Consider the following 18,949-nt stretch of genomic DNA (forward strand, 5'->3'; position numbering starts at 1 on the left):
AACAGGAAGTCATATGGACCTATAGGGAAACTGCACTACATTCCAAAATAATGGAATCTTACTGGGCTATGCAGTGCTATCTGCAGAAGACTGCATGGCAGAAAAAAGGGGTGGAACACCCTAGTAATGCAGTCATTATAGGGCAGTAAAGAGGCAGACATCTTGTTCCGCACAGCCCCCATGCTGCCCTACTGATACTGCAAAATACTATGTTGTATCAGGATCGGTACCTTGAATGACACTAAGGGCTCTCATCTCTGGAACCCACCAAACACTAGCAAAAAATGCTGCATTCAGGAAAGCTTTCAGGTGACTAGTTTTGCTTTCTGTGGATCTTTCATTCCCAAAGTTTTCATGCGTCTGGTTTCATGCTACATAATAAGCATTTACTGACCATAATGCAGTACTTTGGAATTTTCAGTGTGAAGCAGTATAAATAATACAGTAAGCAGTTCACAGAATCCCACAGACTGGGACTACAGGGAGGGGGTAGGCGATGACACAAACACTAACCTGTAGGTGGGGGGTGGGAAGTCACTGCATACCAAATGGGATAAACTGTGCCAGTAACACAATGCTTGTCTTTCAGAGGATTTAGTACATACCATCCTTGAATTTATTTCTGTCTCTGTGGAATACCTTTCTGTATATTAAAAATCTAAAGTACTCCTCGAGCTCGGTTCATTTTTTCACAAAGAGCTACCTCTTCTTAAAAGTTCTGGTGCCTTGGCGTGATGTCTAATCCAAGTGTGTCCTGTCACTCCTGGAGTGAGTATTCTGAAAAAGAGTACTGTATGCTAAATTATCAAAAGCAGGAATTTGAAAAGACCACTGATCTTTTTGTGTCCATCTTAATACTTTTGTCCCTCAACTATTTCCACCCTTGACTTCATAGTGTGTTCAACTGCCACTCAGACGAGCTGAAGCAATTGAGATGTTAGTTTCTCCATCCCACCTACCAGACTTCACTTAGCAGTCAGTACTGTGAAACCACAAGGAAAGAAGCAACGGGCAGTCCTGTTAGAAAAGAATGAAAGATGGTTGAAAAACCCAACCAAACCAACCAGTACTTGATGTTAGAGTAACATGAAAAAGATTGGGTGAGCTCTCAACGTGTCATCAGTGTGTCTTTGCTATAGAAAGAGTATTTATTATATAAAATATGTAACATCTGTAAATTATAGATAAGTATGAAATTTACAGATCATTTATCCCCAACCTGTTAAAAAAGATTGCCATCAATAAAGCAAAAATCCACTGACTACATCTTGCAAATACATAGCAGGGAATATCAAGTAAGTTTTCAGCCTGACATTTTATGTGTTCCTAATGAGTCTCGTCTTTACTTTTCAAGTGTTTAGTTAGAATTTAGTATGAAATGAGAACTGTGTAAGTGACAGCCCAGCCAGCATTTATATTTCATCTCTAAAATTCAGGTCTGACTCCTTAAAAGAACTAGGTATCATGCAGTTATTTGTATCATATAAATACCAAGTACAAAATTCAGTAATTTCTCGTATTTGAAGTGGAACTGTACTGCATTAAGAAATCCTTTGTTTTCATTTGCTTTTTAGAACATATTTTCTGAATTTATAACTATTGAAATGTTATTCCATGGGAAAGCTTTAGAGATATATACAGCTGCCTACCAAAATATCCAAAATATTGATGAAAACGAAGATTTAGAGGTAAGAGTGATTAAGATATACTCTTAAATTTACTTGCCACATAAAAACAGTTTTCACACTTTGAGTCTATACATGTCCCAGGCAGAAAATGCAACATATGTTTCAGGCTCCCAGAACAAACTTCTTGCATATCGGAGCCATTTTTTGCACCAGCAAGAGCATGCAGATGTATAAACTCAGAGATTTTAAAAACAGAGAAATACTGCAGTGGCAGTCTGATCTTTCCCACAAAATACAGATAATAAGAGACTTTCCTAAGTTAAGTCACTCCAAGCTCAGCTAATCATAGTTCTTAAAAAACACCTCTGCAGTGAATCTCGCTGTAAAGATGCACAGTAAATCTTGCACTGCTCTGATAAGATGTTCTAAAGATTAATTACTTCATTAAAAATATTTCTTTTTGGATTTTTGTTTGCTTGTTTTCATCTTTAAGTAATTGCTTTTTATTAGGCTGTTCTAGAATTAATAGACATTTGTTACCAAATAGCGTTTTTTTGCATTGTGGCAGTTACAGCTTGCTTTCTAGTCACCCTTTCTGTTCTCTTTGAGTTACAGTCTCTCTTTCCCAAGACCTGCTTTTCAGTCCTTTATTTATTCTTGAAGTTCTTCTGGATGTTGAGCCTTTAAACTGCCTATCACTGCAATGTATGTTGTGTATATGTGTTCAGCCTGCCAAGAAAGTTAAATCATTTTCAGTCTTTTTTTGTAAATCTTATCAGTCCTAATTTTATTTTTTCCATGACGTAGCTCAGGACCAAGGATGGCAAAATACAGTTAGCGCAAGACATAAAAAATCATGATTGTTCAGTGGTAGTCACATTTGAGACTACTTCATGGTTATACTTCATTTAAACTACGCCATCGCAATTTTATACTAGTCTAGTTTCACAATTAAAATGTCACATGGAACCAATTAAAAAAAAATCCTTTAAGTCAATACTTTATCTTTCACAAGCAAACTTCTAATCTCATTTTAAATTTCCTGTTAATATTTACTTTCCATAAAAACACTGCCTGATCATAATTCTACTATCTTTATTGACTTTATTAATAAAGCCTTGCACAAAGAGCTTTGTTATTTTTAGTTATCAGGCTGTTAGTCATATAATTTACTCTCTTCAGCTATTGGAAAGAACTTGTAAATATAATGGAAGTTACAGTCTCCCTGTATTCTAAGGGTTTTCCCAAATGTTTCTTGAGCTGCCCATCTCCTCAACATTTCAGATAAAATTTCTCTGATGCAGCTGTGACTGGCAGCAAGGATTTGCTTCTGAAGGGGCTAAAAGTTTCTCTCCAAGAAATGCCCTAAAGGGAGTTGCTGGGGTTCATACCTCTAGGTTAGCTTGAAACTCAGCTACATGTTGGTGGGAAACCATTGCAGTTTTTCACTTGTAAATCCCCTCAGACCTCTGAAGAGGTTTACTTTGACCACATAAGTGTGTTGATATGTCTCAGGTTGAGCAAAGATGTTGTTTCAGCCCAAAGTGATCAAACTACAGTTGATATATATCTCTAGAGCAGGTTTAATTGTCCAATGCTCCATTTTTGTTAGCTTCAGCCTTGGTGATTGTTAGCTTGCAAGCTTTTATCATGGCACTCAAGTCACAGCTTTCTTCTTTTGAACAGGTTTTTCGGAGCTCACTTTATCCACCAGACTATCAATCTCGCTTAGACATAGTTCGTGCAAATTCAAAGTCCCCCCTGCAAAGAACTGGCTCCTTAAAATCTTCACTGAGGACGGTACAGGTAAGATAGAAAACATAAAAGCTAGATCACTTTATTAAAACACTGTCTTAAGTAGAGCCTTAGCTAATGTACATGTATCAATATCTTTGCTCAGTTGAGGACATTTACAAAGGTAAAGACTTCCAAGGGCTTAAAGATCATACTAAGCTTTTAATAATGCAGCCTCTAAATATAATATTTATTTGAGGAAAAAAAAAAAAATGGCTTTTAAAGCTGTTGCTTACTTTTGAAAAGTGCCATTTCCAGTGATACTATTTCTTTCATCAGCAAACTGGCATCTTGCGAAGAAAATATCTAGAACCTTACTGGAAACAGAAGTGACATTCTTTAAATAACACCTGCATATTCTTAGTCTCAGTATCCAGATTGTAGAGTGTGGATTCTCTAACTCAGACTAGCGATGCCTCCTAGCAGGAGAGCAAACCCATGACCAACAGACCTTTTCTTTTATACTCTGAAAATTCAGAGCAGGTAAGGAAAAGGAAGATGATAAAGATAAATGAAATAGATGGAGAAAGTGCCGCTGCTTTTGAATCAGGTACCTTGCAAAAGTCTTTGACACTTGTTTGCAGCAGTAAACTTGCAGATGTTGCAAAATGGCTAAATTATTTTTTCTTAATTGCAGCCTTAATCCTGTAACTAAAATGATTCTTAACAGTGTTTTGGTTAAAGACAAAGATGGCCAAATTGAAAACGTAAGCATCTTGCTTTTCTTCTCTGGATAGAATCAGGAATTGATACTGTAATATTAAAAAGTTTTCTTGACTTCATACAGACCATTACACTTCTTTGCTCTCAATACAGAAAGGATCAGTTATTACAGTTGAGTTATTCTATTGCTGAAAGTATGAGTTGTGCCATCTGAAAAAAGAACCCAGTGATTCAGTGCATGAAGAACAACCTTGACTAAGTTGCCTGTCCTCTCTTTTCAAATAAGCACTTTTCACGTTCAAGTTACTTCAGAAAATGTTTACCTGTTCATTTTTTGAAGACCAGAAGCAGCTGTCAAAAATCTGTTGCCATCTTCCTTGAGAACTTCCTACAGTGCATACAGTTTATATAACTATAGAGTATAGGAACATCTGTACTTTGAGGTACTACAGATAGCTAAGTTTTGGACTCTTTAAACAAAAAAAAAACAAAAAAAACACAAACCCAGAAAACTGAATGAATGCACACTGATTTCTCTTAGAAATGGAGTGGAACCCCATCTTCACTAACTTTCAAGTTTACCTTACTCTTCTCCTAGACATCTTTTAGCAATAACTTCAGGTTAGTACTCTCATAACCTCTCACTGGAGTATCTGAAAAAAACAGGAAGTCATATGGACCTATAGGGAAACTGCACTACATTCCAAAATAATGGAATCTTACTGGGCTATGCAGTGCTATCTGCAGAAGACTGCATGGCAGAAAAAAGGGGTGGAACACCCTAGTAATGCAGTCATTATAGGGCAGTAAAGAGGCAGACATCTTGTTCCGCACAGCCCCCATGCTGCCCTACTGATACTGCAAAATACTATGTTGTATCAGGATCGGTACCTTGAATGACACTAAGGGCTCTCATCTCTGGAACCCACCAAACACTAGCAAAAAATGCTGCATTCAGGAAAGCTTTCAGGTGACTAGTTTTGCTTTCTGTGGATCTTTCATTCCCAAAGTTTTCATGCGTCTGGTTTCATGCTACATAATAAGCATTTACTGACCATAATGCAGTACTTTGGAATTTTCAGTGTGAAGCAGTATAAATAATACAGTAAGCAGTTCACAGAATCCCACAGACTGGGACTACAGGGAGGGGGTAGGCGATGACACAAACACTAACCTGTAGGTGGGGGGTGGGAAGTCACTGCATACCAAATGGGATAAACTGTGCCAGTAACACAATGCTTGTCTTTCAGAGGATTTAGTACATACCATCCTTGAATTTATTTCTGTCTCTGTGGAATACCTTTCTGTATATTAAAAATCTAAAGTACTCCTCGAGCTCGGTTCATTTTTTCACAAAGAGCTACCTCTTCTTAAAAGTTCTGGTGCCTTGGCGTGATGTCTAATCCAAGTGTGTCCTGTCACTCCTGGAGTGAGTATTCTGAAAAAGAGTACTGTATGCTAAATTATCAAAAGCAGGAATTTGAAAAGACCACTGATCTTTTTGTGTCCATCTTAATACTTTTGTCCCTCAACTATTTCCACCCTTGACTTCATAGTGTGTTCAACTGCCACTCAGACGAGCTGAAGCAATTGAGATGTTAGTTTCTCCATCCCACCTACCAGACTTCACTTAGCAGTCAGTACTGTGAAACCACAAGGAAAGAAGCAACGGGCAGTCCTGTTAGAAAAGAATTCATGTCCCAAGTTGCACTAACAGCACAACAAGAAGACTTGCATCTTTCATTTCTATACAATTACTATGGTCAGGAGAGAAAACTTCTATGCGCCAGGAAAGCTGTTTTCCATTAGGATGGTTCCACATTATGAGAAAAACCTCTTCAGGGGTTCAGGGCTTTTTTTAACATGGGTATACAAGTTCTGAAAAGGCTATTTAAGTTTTCATGACAATCCTTTGTAAATCCCTCCGGTTTGCACTTTACTTAGCAATTTATCTTCAGCATTTTTTTATTGATTCAGGTTGATATGCTGTATTTTAGACAGCACTACAGCAGAAGAGAATGATGTTTTCCAGATACTTTAAATCAAAAGTAACTACACTATTTTTATCCACATGCATTTAATATAGCCAACTGTTTTTTATCTGCCCACTAAGACAGCAGAGTATTATTTTAACCATGGTTGAAAATGTCTGCATCCAGGTGTTCCAATACTGCTCGCTGTGTCAGACACGAGGAGAGAATTGCCATGCTTTGTGTAGTAGCACATGCAGTGAAACACACCACTTAACAGCTAAAGTAAGAACAGTCATCACCTGCAGTGTAAACTTAGATAATTCATTTTCACATAAAATTGTTTATGATGAGCAACAAATTACCAGATTACATTAAATTTTAAAATTTTTTTTAGCATTAAATAATCAAACCTTCAGTTTTCAAGTACTGGTATGTTCATACTTTATGGTAAAATAGCATGGATTTAAACTGCTTAATTTCCATTCTCATGTGCCTTACTCTGATCCAGCTTGGTTCTTAGGTTAGCCTTCTTACCACCACCTCACTGCCATCAGTGATAATATTTAATTTACTATGTAGTTAATTGCATCATTGTCAGAGGTACTTGAGTAGTGAGCAGAAAAAAGTCTTAAAGACAAAATAGCACTTCTTACTCTAGGAAAGAGGAAGGGGGAGCTTCTGTTCAGAAACATGACTAAAGTTCTGCTCAAGAATTTTCAGATGTCCTTAACTAGAAAAAACTTGGAAAATCAGTTTGTCCATTGAAATGAAGCTACCTTAACAGGCTCAATCTGCAGCACTCCTTAATCTCCAATTACAAATCAGTGTCATTGTCTTTTTCTTCTTTCACAGAGTAAGAGATTGCTGGTTTAGGCATTTAGACTCAAGTTAACCCAGCTTCATCCAATGATTAACTGCATTTTCTGTTATGTTCAGAGATTTGTAAGCAAGCATTTGCTTCAAGCTAAATTATGTACTTGTGAGCATCAACACGACTAAGGATTTTTCTGCTTTCATTAGTTCAATGATTGCAGTTTGCTTTATGCACACACAAAAAACTGTTGTTACATACATAACTATGAATTACGAAATCTCAGAAGTCAATTTAATAAGCATTTAAGAACTTTTAAAATAGGGGGTTGTTTTTTTTAAAAAAAGACAAGTTTTGTCTTCAATACTGGTTTTATTATATCACTGAATGTGAGAAAACTCAGAAAATATAACCAAAATTAGAGCTCCAGATGCCCTTAGAGAACTGCTGAACCTAAAATCATTTTTCAAAAGCATTCCAGATGACTTGGATAACTATCTTTGAATTTAATGTTCCTTTTCTTATGGGGAAAGAAAAAAAATACATATATTCTACTTCAAATTGTAAATGTTGCATCTTCTGTGAAGAATCTATCTTCAATAGGAATTAGATTGAGCCCTCATTAGAAAAAAGTATAGATGGCAGAATCTGTCAGATGAGATAAAAGCTTGGCAGCTGGCACTTGCTTTTAACATTTGATGAACCAAAAAAGGACTACAGTATCATTCTGAAGGGCAAGCACTGATGGGCAGGGAAAGTTCATATATTAATCAAGACTCTTCTAGTAAAGTTTCTCCAATTTATTCTCAAAAACAGCTTAGAGCAGCATAGTCTTGAGTTTTTCATTCAGCTGAAAAGGTTTGATGTTTTCAAGATAAGATTATGTCTCAATACTCATCTTCAGCCTGATGTCTCAACAGTCAACACAGAAAAAACCTGACTTGATCCTCTTGATTTTTAACATTAATTGGATCAATGCATAGTTTTCCCTATCCTGTAGTAGTTTTCAGGAGTATGGGGATTTTTTTCACTTTTAAAAATCATTACTGTATTTGTATTCTGTGTCATATCTTTCTGTTGGTATTGTGCGTGCTGCTGTTAAGTTGAAGGGTTAAGGGATAAACTACTTTCCCCTTCCCCCTAAATGAAAAACCTGCAAACAGACTGGAAATGCCAACAGAGATTTGCTTTCCTTTGAGAACAAACACTTGATTTACTTTTGTGGATTTTTGTTTTAGCAGATTTCCAGCAGTATGCTAAGAAAAGAGGAAGAAGAAGAGGAGGAAGAAGATGAAGATGAGGAAGAGGAAGAGGAGGAGGAATTAGATGCTGCTAAGGAAGTGAGATAACAGTACTGTTCTAAGAATCTCTTTTTTTTTTCTCAACTGGGGGGAAAAATATTTCCCTTTATGTAAAGGTTTCTGTGTGTTAAAAACTTCACTGAGGCTGTATTTTTATAATTCAAACACGAGCAAGAATTGGCACTAATAGTAGAGTGCCAGACAACAAATGACCAGTTTCAAAGAATGGAACAAAATCTGCTGAAAAAGGACAATTTCAGTAGCTAGAAAATGAAATATTTAAATAGACTCCTGTATTACATTTGCATAGATGTTACATTTGCTTGAACTTGATGAACAATGTCCAAAAACTGCACTAAGCTGACAAGCAGTTATGAACTTAAGAGTTAGCTTGTTATTTTGCCAAGATACTACCTTATTCTCTAGCTATTTACTAAGTCCTCTATCTATACCTCTCATATTTGGTTTTATACATCCTAAAGTAACTGTAGTACTTGAGAAACTGATTACAGCAACAGTCCTGTTAGATTTCATTTTGCTACCCACCTTGGAAGGCAGAAGGCAGGGTGAGGTGTATTGTTCTCTCATTCTCATTTTCCTCAGGCTTGACTAAGATGACTTTTGATTCCTTTACACGTACAGAATGAATATTCACAAATAAGGACCTAGCCTAGTATCTACTCTTAATGCTGCTTTGCTTTTAAATAAAAGTGCCTTCATAATAGAACTAGTTGATAATTTATAGTCGACATTTATTATATTAGTTGACATGCTAAATAGTTCACGTTTCATGTGTTTAACTGGTTAATTCAGGTACTGATTCCATCAAACATACAAGTTGAGTGTAATTTCTTATCCTGTTTGGAGAAGGTGGTTATGCACATTCATTTCTGAATAGCATACAACTGTCTGACAGAAGGCTGCTACCATATTGCTGCCTCCAGTGTTAGTGTCTGCTAAAGAAAGAACACATGTATAAATCCAGAATTTAAACTTGTAAACCAGGAAAACAATCTTAAATTGTAACCAAATATTCTTTCAGTTACGGAAATAAACCAGGAAGTGCATTTTTAATATTGATGCTGCCTCTGTCTACTGATGCAAAGGATGCAACGCATACTTGTTTTGACAGGTGAAAAAACAGGTTTTGCCAAAAATTAATGTGATGAAAATATAAGTGAAAATGTCACAGTGTAGGGTTTTAAACCCAGAAAATAGTTTAACACCAGAATTACATACTATTGACACTGAACTACTGCTGACAAGGAGCAGAATACTAATGACCAAAACCTAAAAACTATCTAGGTAATTCCAATCTATTTAGGCAAGTACTGCACTTCAATAAATATTTGTATCGCACATCAGAATTATGATGATCACCACTTTAGCACTTCATATTTATTGAAGTCATGTACTCCATCTCCAAAACAGATGGTTAACTTCATGACTATACTGGGTTTTCATATAATACTCATATATGCAAACTGATTATTTCTGTACTGTGCCTTGAAAAATGAATTCTGAAGAAAAAAGGAAGCTGTGCTTAGATTAATTCCCACTAAAAGATTATTAGCTGGGGTACAGAAAGTATTTTTTCTTCTTCAACAGCTTGAAATTCCTTCTTCCCTATCTCACACAAAAGTTGACTTTAGGAATTACAGAAAAACTTACAGAAAGGGAGAAATACAGTGTTAGGCAACTTTGTCCTGCATATATGATGTCTTAAGTTTGCATGTTGGACAGAAGTTGTGTGACCTCAAAACTACAGATGAAGTAGTCACCGACTAAAATATTTTAAGGGCAGAATAAGAATTTAGAATGTAATTAACAGAATTATTACATTAATAACAGAATTAAAGATATATTAGCAAACAGAATTTTTTCATGGCATAAGTGCTTACTGAAAAATTGACATTACCCCATTTGCTCATATATACTTTTGACTACTGACACCTACCTAGATGATGCAGGCTTTTATCCATTCTTGCCAAGAGTATTTTGCCACTCTGAACATGCTGGCCCATCCCTTTGGGACTAAGGATTATCTTCTTCTACTCATCAGATTGTCATGTTACAGTATTCCTGTATGCCACAAGCTGCTTCTGTATGTGATCACTATTACTAGTTTTTGATGGTAGAGACTACTGTTCTTTAACTTGTGACGTTTGGACAATGGTAGAAAAAGCAACTTCAGAGTAAGCATAACTAAGGAAACTATTTTATATCCACACCAAAAACTGCAGCATACCATCTGTAATTTTTTTACTATATGGATGATACTTAAAACGGAAGAGCAATACTAGGCATATCAAGCCATGTAATTACAGACTGTCTCTGATTTGTTCTTTATACTGAAAGTACAGTGCCTCCAAACCATTAAACACCAAAAGTTGTAAAATCCTCTTATCAGGAAATGCTGTCACACCACACACCTGTACCACACCTGTTCAGGCAGAATCAGACTATAATGCCTATACATACGCATCCCAGTTGAAGGAAAAGAAACCTAACACACTAACCAAAACATACTTGCAAGATAACAGCTATGAACTGAGAGTCAACTCTCCTATTAACCTTCTCATTTATTATTTAACTGATGTACTGGCATCCCTTCCCAATTTCATTATGCTTCAGAACATCTATGCATACTTTGGAGTACAGCTTTTGTCTTTACAGACCTTTAAAAAAACCCACTACTTTGGATTATTGATCAGACATTTCAGATTAACGTAGCTATAAACTCTAATCTGTCTTTAAATTAAAGACAAATTAGCTACAGGGCAAACAAAAAAACATTTTGAAATGTGTTAATTTCATTACAAGAATTCATGTGTGTATCCAGCACTACTCTAGAAGCATGGTAAAAAGTTTACCACTTTATTTTCAGTGTTTGAATTCTCCTGCTGTGTAGTGGCTAGAAGAACTTTAAAATCAACAAATCCTCTACAGCTGAGTAACCGGCAAAGTTACTTGCATTCACATTTGCAACACAGCTAGTAATACGGAGGCAAGAATTAGTAGTAAATATGATGTTAGCTTACAAAAATAATCACAATGAAGTTTTCACCAGCATGATTAGGTCAGACAGGTTTATTTTGGGATTCTTACAACACATCTTTATTTTCCCTGAGACATCTTCCAGCTCCTTGATCTTTTATAGCAGCTGTGAAATAAAAACACAAATTTGTTGGGTTTTATTTTAATTCCACTTGAATTCAGAGGATTCAAACCAGTATGCTCCTGAAGCTGATTTCTAACAGAAAAAAAGGGTATGTAAGTGTTCAGAATTTGAAAATTTAGCCACATTTATGTTTCTTTGCTCAGAGGAATCTACATATACAGACCTGGTATTATCATTCTCATTCAAAATGCTTTTTTCCTAGCACTTAAAACAGAGGGCAGACAATATGCAGAAGAACTAAAGCTACACTAGCCTTTTAAAAATTACAGAACCAAGCAAATTTCTCTTGAATTTGTTCGCTTCTACTTAAGAGTTTATATGGAAGTTTAGTAACAAAGATAACTTTACATAAAGTAATTGAGGTTTGACCATCAGTGAGAGTGATTATAGTCACTGGACTAGGGTGCCCAGAGAGGCTGTGGAGTCTCTAGCCTTAGTGCTATTAAAAAATCCAGTGGACAGCGCCTTGAAAAACCTGTTCTAGCTGACGCTGCTTTGAGAAGTTTGTTGGAAGGGACCTGGAGGTCTCTAGTCCAATCTCAACTGCTCTATGAATCTATTAATTTTTTGTATTGCCCAAGCAAAGGTTAAAACAAGTTGTCTTACCAAGTTGCAACTTTGTTGTCTTAGTCTGAGAGGGGACTAAAACTTCATTAAATTCTTTAGTACTCCAGGTGCAGTATCAACAAAAGTCCTTATCCACACAACCAAAGTTTCCTACTAAGCCTAAATGTTGAAGATACACTTTTTCCTCAGAACAGGCTAGCTTTTATTTCTTCCTGCAAATTAAAATATGCTGGTACCAAACCAATCAAAGCATTCTAAATACTGACATAAGAAAATAACATAGTTGGTTGTCAGCTTGGTTGCCAGTGACAGGTGTTAGTTAAAACTAATCAGAGATTGACCTGGAATGTATCCAGACATCATTAGTAAGTTAATATCCATATTATGAGCATGTGGAGATAAAACAAAGACCACTGTAAAATCTCAGGCTGAAGTCAGAATTCTTGATCTAATTCCAACATTGATTTTCTGCCTCAACGTACTACAGTGAGTGGGAAGAACAAGGACGCCTATCCAATGGATTAATACAGATTTTGCAGTCTTTGTAAACTACCTATTTATTTCTGTGTTGACAAACTCTAGTAGTTCGCTCTTTCCAGAGGAAGTAGCCAGCATCATTCTCACCACGTATGCTGAGCATTAATAGTTGAGATCATTAACTATAAAGGTTTTAAATATAAGACACACATTTAATGGAAATTTTTTTTATTTAAAAAAATTGCAAAGCCAGCTAAATGTGAACAGCTTTTTTCTTCTTTTAATAGGAATGCCTGCAAACACATGAAACCGAACAAAACCTGAACAGTTTATACAAAAAAAAAAAAAAAAAAAAGTTATTTACTAATGCAGGTAGCACTGAACTATTTGAACCGTTTGTGTAGTCAACCAGCACATTTTTATTTGGTGAAAAGTCATGGGACATGGAATTAAAGCAAACTAAAAAAAAAACCCAAACAACCCAAAGCATTACAACTCCATGTCTTTATACCTTGATGTAAGACATTCAGTGTCCTCCAGAATCTCTGGGCTCTTCTCTGCCACAAGAAGTAGGCACAATACAGTTCTCATATCTTAACCATACAGATACTTCAACCAAGAGCTAAACAACTGAACTAGATATTATTTACAACCGTTGATGGGAACTTTCTTCTGCATCTTCCAGTAATTAAAAAAAGTGAAAATAACTGCCAATACTGTCAAATCTAGAATGTTTTATTCTAGAGCATCTTTTCCTCCTTTACAGCAAGCTCAACTTCACTTTCCGTGGACCAATTGGCCTATCATTCAGTTCATTAATAGCAGCCATAGCCTCCTCATAGTTTGTCATAGCAACGATGGCATCACCTGAAGGTAATCCTTGTTCGTTGTACTGTACAGAAACCGACTCTGGTATCACACGGTAGCCATAGAAAAAATCCAGAATCTCATTAGGAGTAGCTTTAAAAGGTAAATTTTTCAATCGAATAGGAACAACACGTTCAGAACCACCACTGAAATTCGGATCCGGCATAAATCTTCCTTCAGGAAAATTTCCCATTTTATTATTCCCAAACTCCATTCTGCCAAAAGGTTCACTGTCACCACCAAAATCCATGAGGGGTGGCGGAGCTCTGAAATCCTTAGGAGGGCACATGAAGTCCTCAGGGGGGTGCCTAAATTCAGAAGGATGCCTAAAGTTCCCAGGGGGACCAAATGAATGCATGGGTGGCCCTTGCGGCGGACCAGATGGTGAACCAACTGGACGAGAAAGCTCACCCCTGTCATATGGATGTGAATGACCCTGCATTTCATTTGGTGCAGATAATGGTACAGTTACACCAAATTTCTGCATCTGCTCTTCAGATATAAGTCTTATTAATACCTCCGTTCCCAAGAATCTTCGACGATTTAAATTCTCTGCTTTCATGGCTTGTTCTTCAGATTTAAAATTCACTAATGCTTCTCCCAGCCCAACTCCTTTGTCATCATAAAGCAAGTAAATGTCATCTTCATCAATATCAAATCTTGCAAAGAACTTTTGCACTTCAATTTTTGACACATCAAATGGAAAATTCCTTACATAAACACAAATCTTAGGTCCAGAATGACCTTCCCGGTAACTTTTTTCCGGTATGGCCTGTCCAGGATGATCTCTGTCCTGTGATCTTTTCCTCTCACAAGAATCAATTATTTTCAACATTGACTTTCTTGAAATTGGAAAAATGTAAACGGGACGATTGAGAAGAACCTTTCTATGACATTCCAAAGCAGCCTGATAATCTCTCTCACTCCTTATCACCACAAAGGCATCTCTAGTCCTCCTCTGATGCTTATCCGTTAGAATCTTTATTTGTTTGCTGCCTAGATCCACATCGGGGAAAAAAGCTCTCAAATCTCTCTTCTCCACATTAGCAGATAGATTTCTTAAGTGTATGTAATATTCATGGTTGGGAGATGAACGAGAACGTGTTCGTCTCCTTGGTGATCTTGAATGAGAATGCTTCCTTGAATGCATGTAGCCTGAACTTCTTGGAGAACGATCTTCGCACAAGAAGTCATCTATTTCATTTGGCATGTCTACCCTCCCACCATATTCGATCCACCGTTCCTCTGTAGATGGGCTAATTTCTATAAACCTCTGACCCATATACTGTCTATGACGTTTAAGTCCTTCTAAGGCATCACCAGGCGTAGCAAATTTTACCAAGCAATCACCATTGTTTAAACCATTGCGATGCTTTATCAGAATCACTCCATCCACACGTATCCCAGAAAGGAAAGCACGTACTTCAGCTTCTGTTGCAGAGTAAGGTATACCACGTAGAAATAAGTAAAGATCATCTGGGTTAAATGGATGAGAATCCTTTCTCGACTGATAGTTTGATTTAGGCATACCTATATCACCATGTCTTGTGCCATTAGTATGGAAACCAGCCTCTGGATGATTTGGTGGACCATAACCAGGTTTACTTAATCCTTTTGGAAAAGGCGTGACTAAATGTGAAATGTCTCCAACACCTGATGCACCAGAACCATTAGTACCTGTTCTTCTAGAACCAGACATAGTTTCTCGTCCCCCACGGTCAAATCGTTTCCGGCTCATTTCTATGGTATTCTGCATTTCTGCCTTGCTGCTGAGAAAGAGCTCTATGCGCGAGTCCTTGATAAACCCTCCTGAACAGCTCATGGCACGCCGTGCATCTTCATCTGTTGCAAATATAATAAAAGCCTCCCCAATATCTCCTCCAATAATATGCACACCTCCATCAGGAATATTCAATCCCAAGAAGAAACGACGAATATCTGCAGGACCCGCAACAACAGGAAGCCCCTGTAAACGGATGACTACAGCCATGCTGAGCTCAACCCACAGCAAAAATCACCTGCAGACAAAAAGGTACACATGATAGCACGTCTTTAGTACTCAGCTATTACAGTATCTTAACACTTAAGAAGCTAGAGCCTTTTTAATGAATGTCCTTGTCTCAATCTAAACAGAAGATATCAAAAAAACCCACAAGTTCACAAGAACAAGATTAAAACAAGATTCACTGAAAGTTGATTAGTCAGAACAATTAGCTACTCCACTGGCACACGTGCACAAGTCTATCAATATTCCCTAACCTAAGGGCAACAAAAATCCACCTAAGTCACTCCTCACCATCCACAATACCTAGAAACACCTCAAGTCTTTCACAGCAGTTACCGTATGCCAGAGATCTCTGCCCAGTAGTCCTAAGGATCAAAAAAAATCCTGTGTACTTTTGAACAGGACACATGATCGTAACACAGAAAATACTAGATGATAAAAGGAGAAAGGAAAAAGAATAACTGTGTCGCTGGAAAATGAAGTAATTCACCAGCAGTGATGACTTTACTGCTTTGACAAGTTGCTCTACCCAGTGATCAGTTCTGTTCAATAATGTATGTTTTCTCAGTGTTCAAAACTGTTGGCTCTTTCATGTAGTCAGAGCATTAACTGCAGCAGCCACATGCACTCAGGAGAGCATATCCTACTTCCCAGCCACATGTCTGTGAGAAAAAAAGGCCACGTAGGATCTTGTCACAATACTCAGTGAGAAGTGTTAAGCTTTTGGCAGCTTACCTGTTTCTGCTTTGAAGACCTGATAAATTCTGTAAAATCAACTTAACTGTGGAAAGAAAATGAAACATAATTAATGGCTGATATCTGTACTTCACTTTACATACTGTGCTACAACTGCTGCAGCTCATCCATAGCAGTGGCTAATATTAAAGCCAAGCATGTAATGAACCCAAAATTCGGGACACTATGAAGAACTCCTTCCATGTTCCAAGATGCCACACACTGCATCTCTGCGTTTCCATTTTAGAAGCAAAAGAAATTAAAAATTTAAGTTGACTTCTGGAAATGATGAAAACACGATGATTACTTGGTCATCAATCGCGCCACACTGAACTGTTGAAATGAAACTGACTGACAGTATACTGTCAATTCTTTTGAGTCCTTGAAAGATGCATAAATCCATCTCAAGATTACAGGACATGTCCCTTCTTCTGAAATCCACCTGCTTTCAAAGTTCACCACCAGAGTATGCTACTCACCAGTCCAGCACTGCACTTAATGTACACAGTGAAGACAATCAAATCAAAGAACAGAAATAGCCCAACAGGAGAAACTTCAGGGAGTACTTCAATTTACAAAGCAAACTTCAGTATTTTCCCCTCTGTGTTTACTGCCTTTCAAACATAAGAACAAGAATCACTTCAATACACTGGCTGAAACATACCCTGATTGTCAACATTATCTAACATAGCACAGTACTCTCAGAACACACACAAGCTTCTGTAGCAAATGATATATCCCTTTAAAAGAAGAGCCCAACACACCAATGACAAGTGTTTGAGAATATCCCTTGTACAAACTCCTTGCTCAATAACAAACACAAAGCACTAGATCCTGATGCCAAGTTATCTATTGATAACAGTAACTATCACTCCACCTGACCTTAGCAAAAGAGAGCAAAGCCCAAATTCTGTAACTAATGGATTCTACGTCATTTCTACATCACCACTTCGTAAACACAGCTGAAAACAACTGCCTATTTAGTAACTTCACTAAAGATCATCTGTTCTCTGTATTTCTGTAGTGGATTGACCCTGGCCAGCAGCCAAGCATCCACACAGCTGATCATTCGCTCCTTGTTCCCACCAGCGGGATGGGGAAGAAAATAAGAACAAAGTAAAGAAAACTTGTGTGTAAAGATAAATACACTTAAATCAGTGAAGAGAAAAATGTGAAACAAAGGAGATCACTCACCACCTCCCAAAGGCTGACTGATGTCCAGCCTGACTCCGAACAGGCACCGCTTTGGAAGCCAATAAAAAAAATCTCCCCCCCAAAAAAACAAAGCTATCAAACAAAGACCTTTTTCTTCCTCTACCTCAGTTTTTGCTGAGCATGATGTTACATGGCATGGAATATCCCTTTGGTCAGCCTGGGTCAGCTGTCCCAGATGTGTCCCCTCCCAGCTTCTTGCCTACACCCAGCATATTCGATGGAGTGGCAGAGCGGTGGGAAAAAAAAGAGAAAGCCTTGACACTGTGCAAGTGCTGTTCAGTCATAGCCAAAACACTGATGTGTTGTCAACTTTAGCCACAAATCCAAAACACAGAACCATTACCAGCTGCTATGAAGAACGTTAACTCCATCCCAGCCAGACCCAGTATACTTTATAATGTATCTTCACACCAGATGTGAAAGCAATGCCCAAAAGCAAGGAGAATTCAAGGCAGAATTTTCTCATAGGACCTTCATGTCTTGAACAATCAAATCCGCTGCCCTGCTACTTCATGATGTATTTAATATGTAGCATTTCTGAATTTCACAACTCTGAATTCTTATCCCAGTTTTTAAACAGCATTCAGAACAGATCTCCTCAGTACTTCTTCGGTGATTAACGTAAAGTTGTCCACGATGTACCATGGATACAACATACAACCTTCAGTGGTGAAAACTATACACAGCGATTCCAAATCATAATGCGGTATTTAAGAAGTCCACAAACAGAAACACAAGTTCAAATAATTGGCTTTTACGGAATGTACATTAAAAAATCAAGCACTGGTAGAAAGTGTAGACAAGCCATCCCACAATTTTAAGTGAATGACCAAAAAGAGTGACTTTTGGGATGAAAAGTGCTATGCAAAACTCAGACCAATTCATTAACTGATGAAGGACTTCAGAGAGCAAAGATTTAGATAATAGATTGACAACTTCATACCACCAATTTAAAAGCACAGAATCATGCACACCATTTTAAGAAATTTTGTATTTAAACTGAGTTAACTAGAAAACAGTTCTACACCTATACTTCCACAGCCTCAGCAAATTCCAAATACCATTAAAATTTCACTAAAAAAAACACTTGTAAACATTGTAGGAAAATAAGCCTGCACTAGACTAGTATTTTTACCACAACGTTGAGAGTTTACATAGTCTGCATGCAGTGAGCAGGTGAGCTATAAAGAACACCCACATAAATACTCCCAACTATAAACTGGGCCAACATGAGAATAACTGGTGGATAAGAGAATGATTTCTTAGACTAATATTCTTCAAAATAAGTCTTAACAGTCAAAGTAAGCTACTGCTAAGGAGTTTTCACATCGCTGAAGGAAGATGCGAGGGAGCGCTGCTGCAGCTGGGCCCTGTTGGGCCCGCGACACGGCCGGCTTGAGCACGGGGCCGCTTCCGATCGCTGGGAGCTACAGAAAGCCAGCGAGACGCCCCGCCAGCAGCAGCACCCCTGGAGGGCCGGCCCGCAGCGGCCCTTACACCGCTCCGAGCACAGACAGCGAAGCACAAGCCCGGAAGGGGCGAGGGGGCCGGAGCCCAAGCCCAGGGCCGCGGGCGGCGGGATGAGCAACAGGGAGTGAAGGGAACGGGGTGAGGCGGTGGCTGCCCCGCAGCACACACGCCAGAGGCCGCTTGTGATGCGACCCCGCGGAGAAGCCCAGCCTCCCCACGGGGCACCGGGACAGGGCTCAAGGGAGGCAGCGGGGGGGGGGGG

The 18,949-nt window shown here is 38.0% G+C and overlaps 2 protein-coding genes across 2 annotated transcripts in view; one reads left to right on the forward strand and one right to left on the reverse strand.

Moving 5' to 3' along the window:
• FAM92A (family with sequence similarity 92 member A) overlaps positions 1-9,246 on the forward strand; it is a 21,177-nt gene extending 11,931 nt beyond the window's left edge. The window contains exons 6-8 of the mRNA XM_026841495.1: positions 1,575-1,688; positions 3,315-3,434; positions 8,108-9,246. Of these exons, the coding sequence (XP_026697296.1) occupies positions 1,575-1,688; positions 3,315-3,434; positions 8,108-8,218 (345 nt within the window). The 3' untranslated portion in view covers positions 8,219-9,246. The remainder of the gene's footprint in view (positions 1-1,574; positions 1,689-3,314; positions 3,435-8,107) is intronic.
• A 1,737-nt stretch (positions 9,247-10,983) lies between these two features.
• Positions 10,984-18,935, reverse strand: RBM12B (RNA binding motif protein 12B). The gene is made up of 2 exons (XM_026841795.1): positions 16,003-18,935; positions 10,984-15,280 (listed from the first exon to the last, which is right to left on the reverse strand). Exon 2 carries the CDS (start codon positions 15,250-15,252, stop codon positions 13,156-13,158), a length of 2,097 nt encoding a protein of 698 aa, XP_026697596.1. The 5' UTR covers positions 15,253-15,280; positions 16,003-18,935; the 3' UTR covers positions 10,984-13,155.
• Positions 18,936-18,949: the final 14 nt, after the last annotated feature.

The sequence above is a fragment of the Athene cunicularia genome (assembly GCF_003259725.1).
Source record: "Athene cunicularia isolate RWA chromosome 2 unlocalized genomic scaffold, athCun1 chr2_part1, whole genome shotgun sequence".
Lineage (NCBI taxonomy): Eukaryota > Metazoa > Chordata > Aves > Strigiformes > Strigidae > Athene > Athene cunicularia.

Coding starts and splice junctions, on each gene's coding strand:
- RBM12B (XM_026841795.1), bottom strand. CDS start 15,252: ATGGCTGTAGTCATCCGTTTACAGGGGCTTCCTGTTGTTGCGGGTCCT.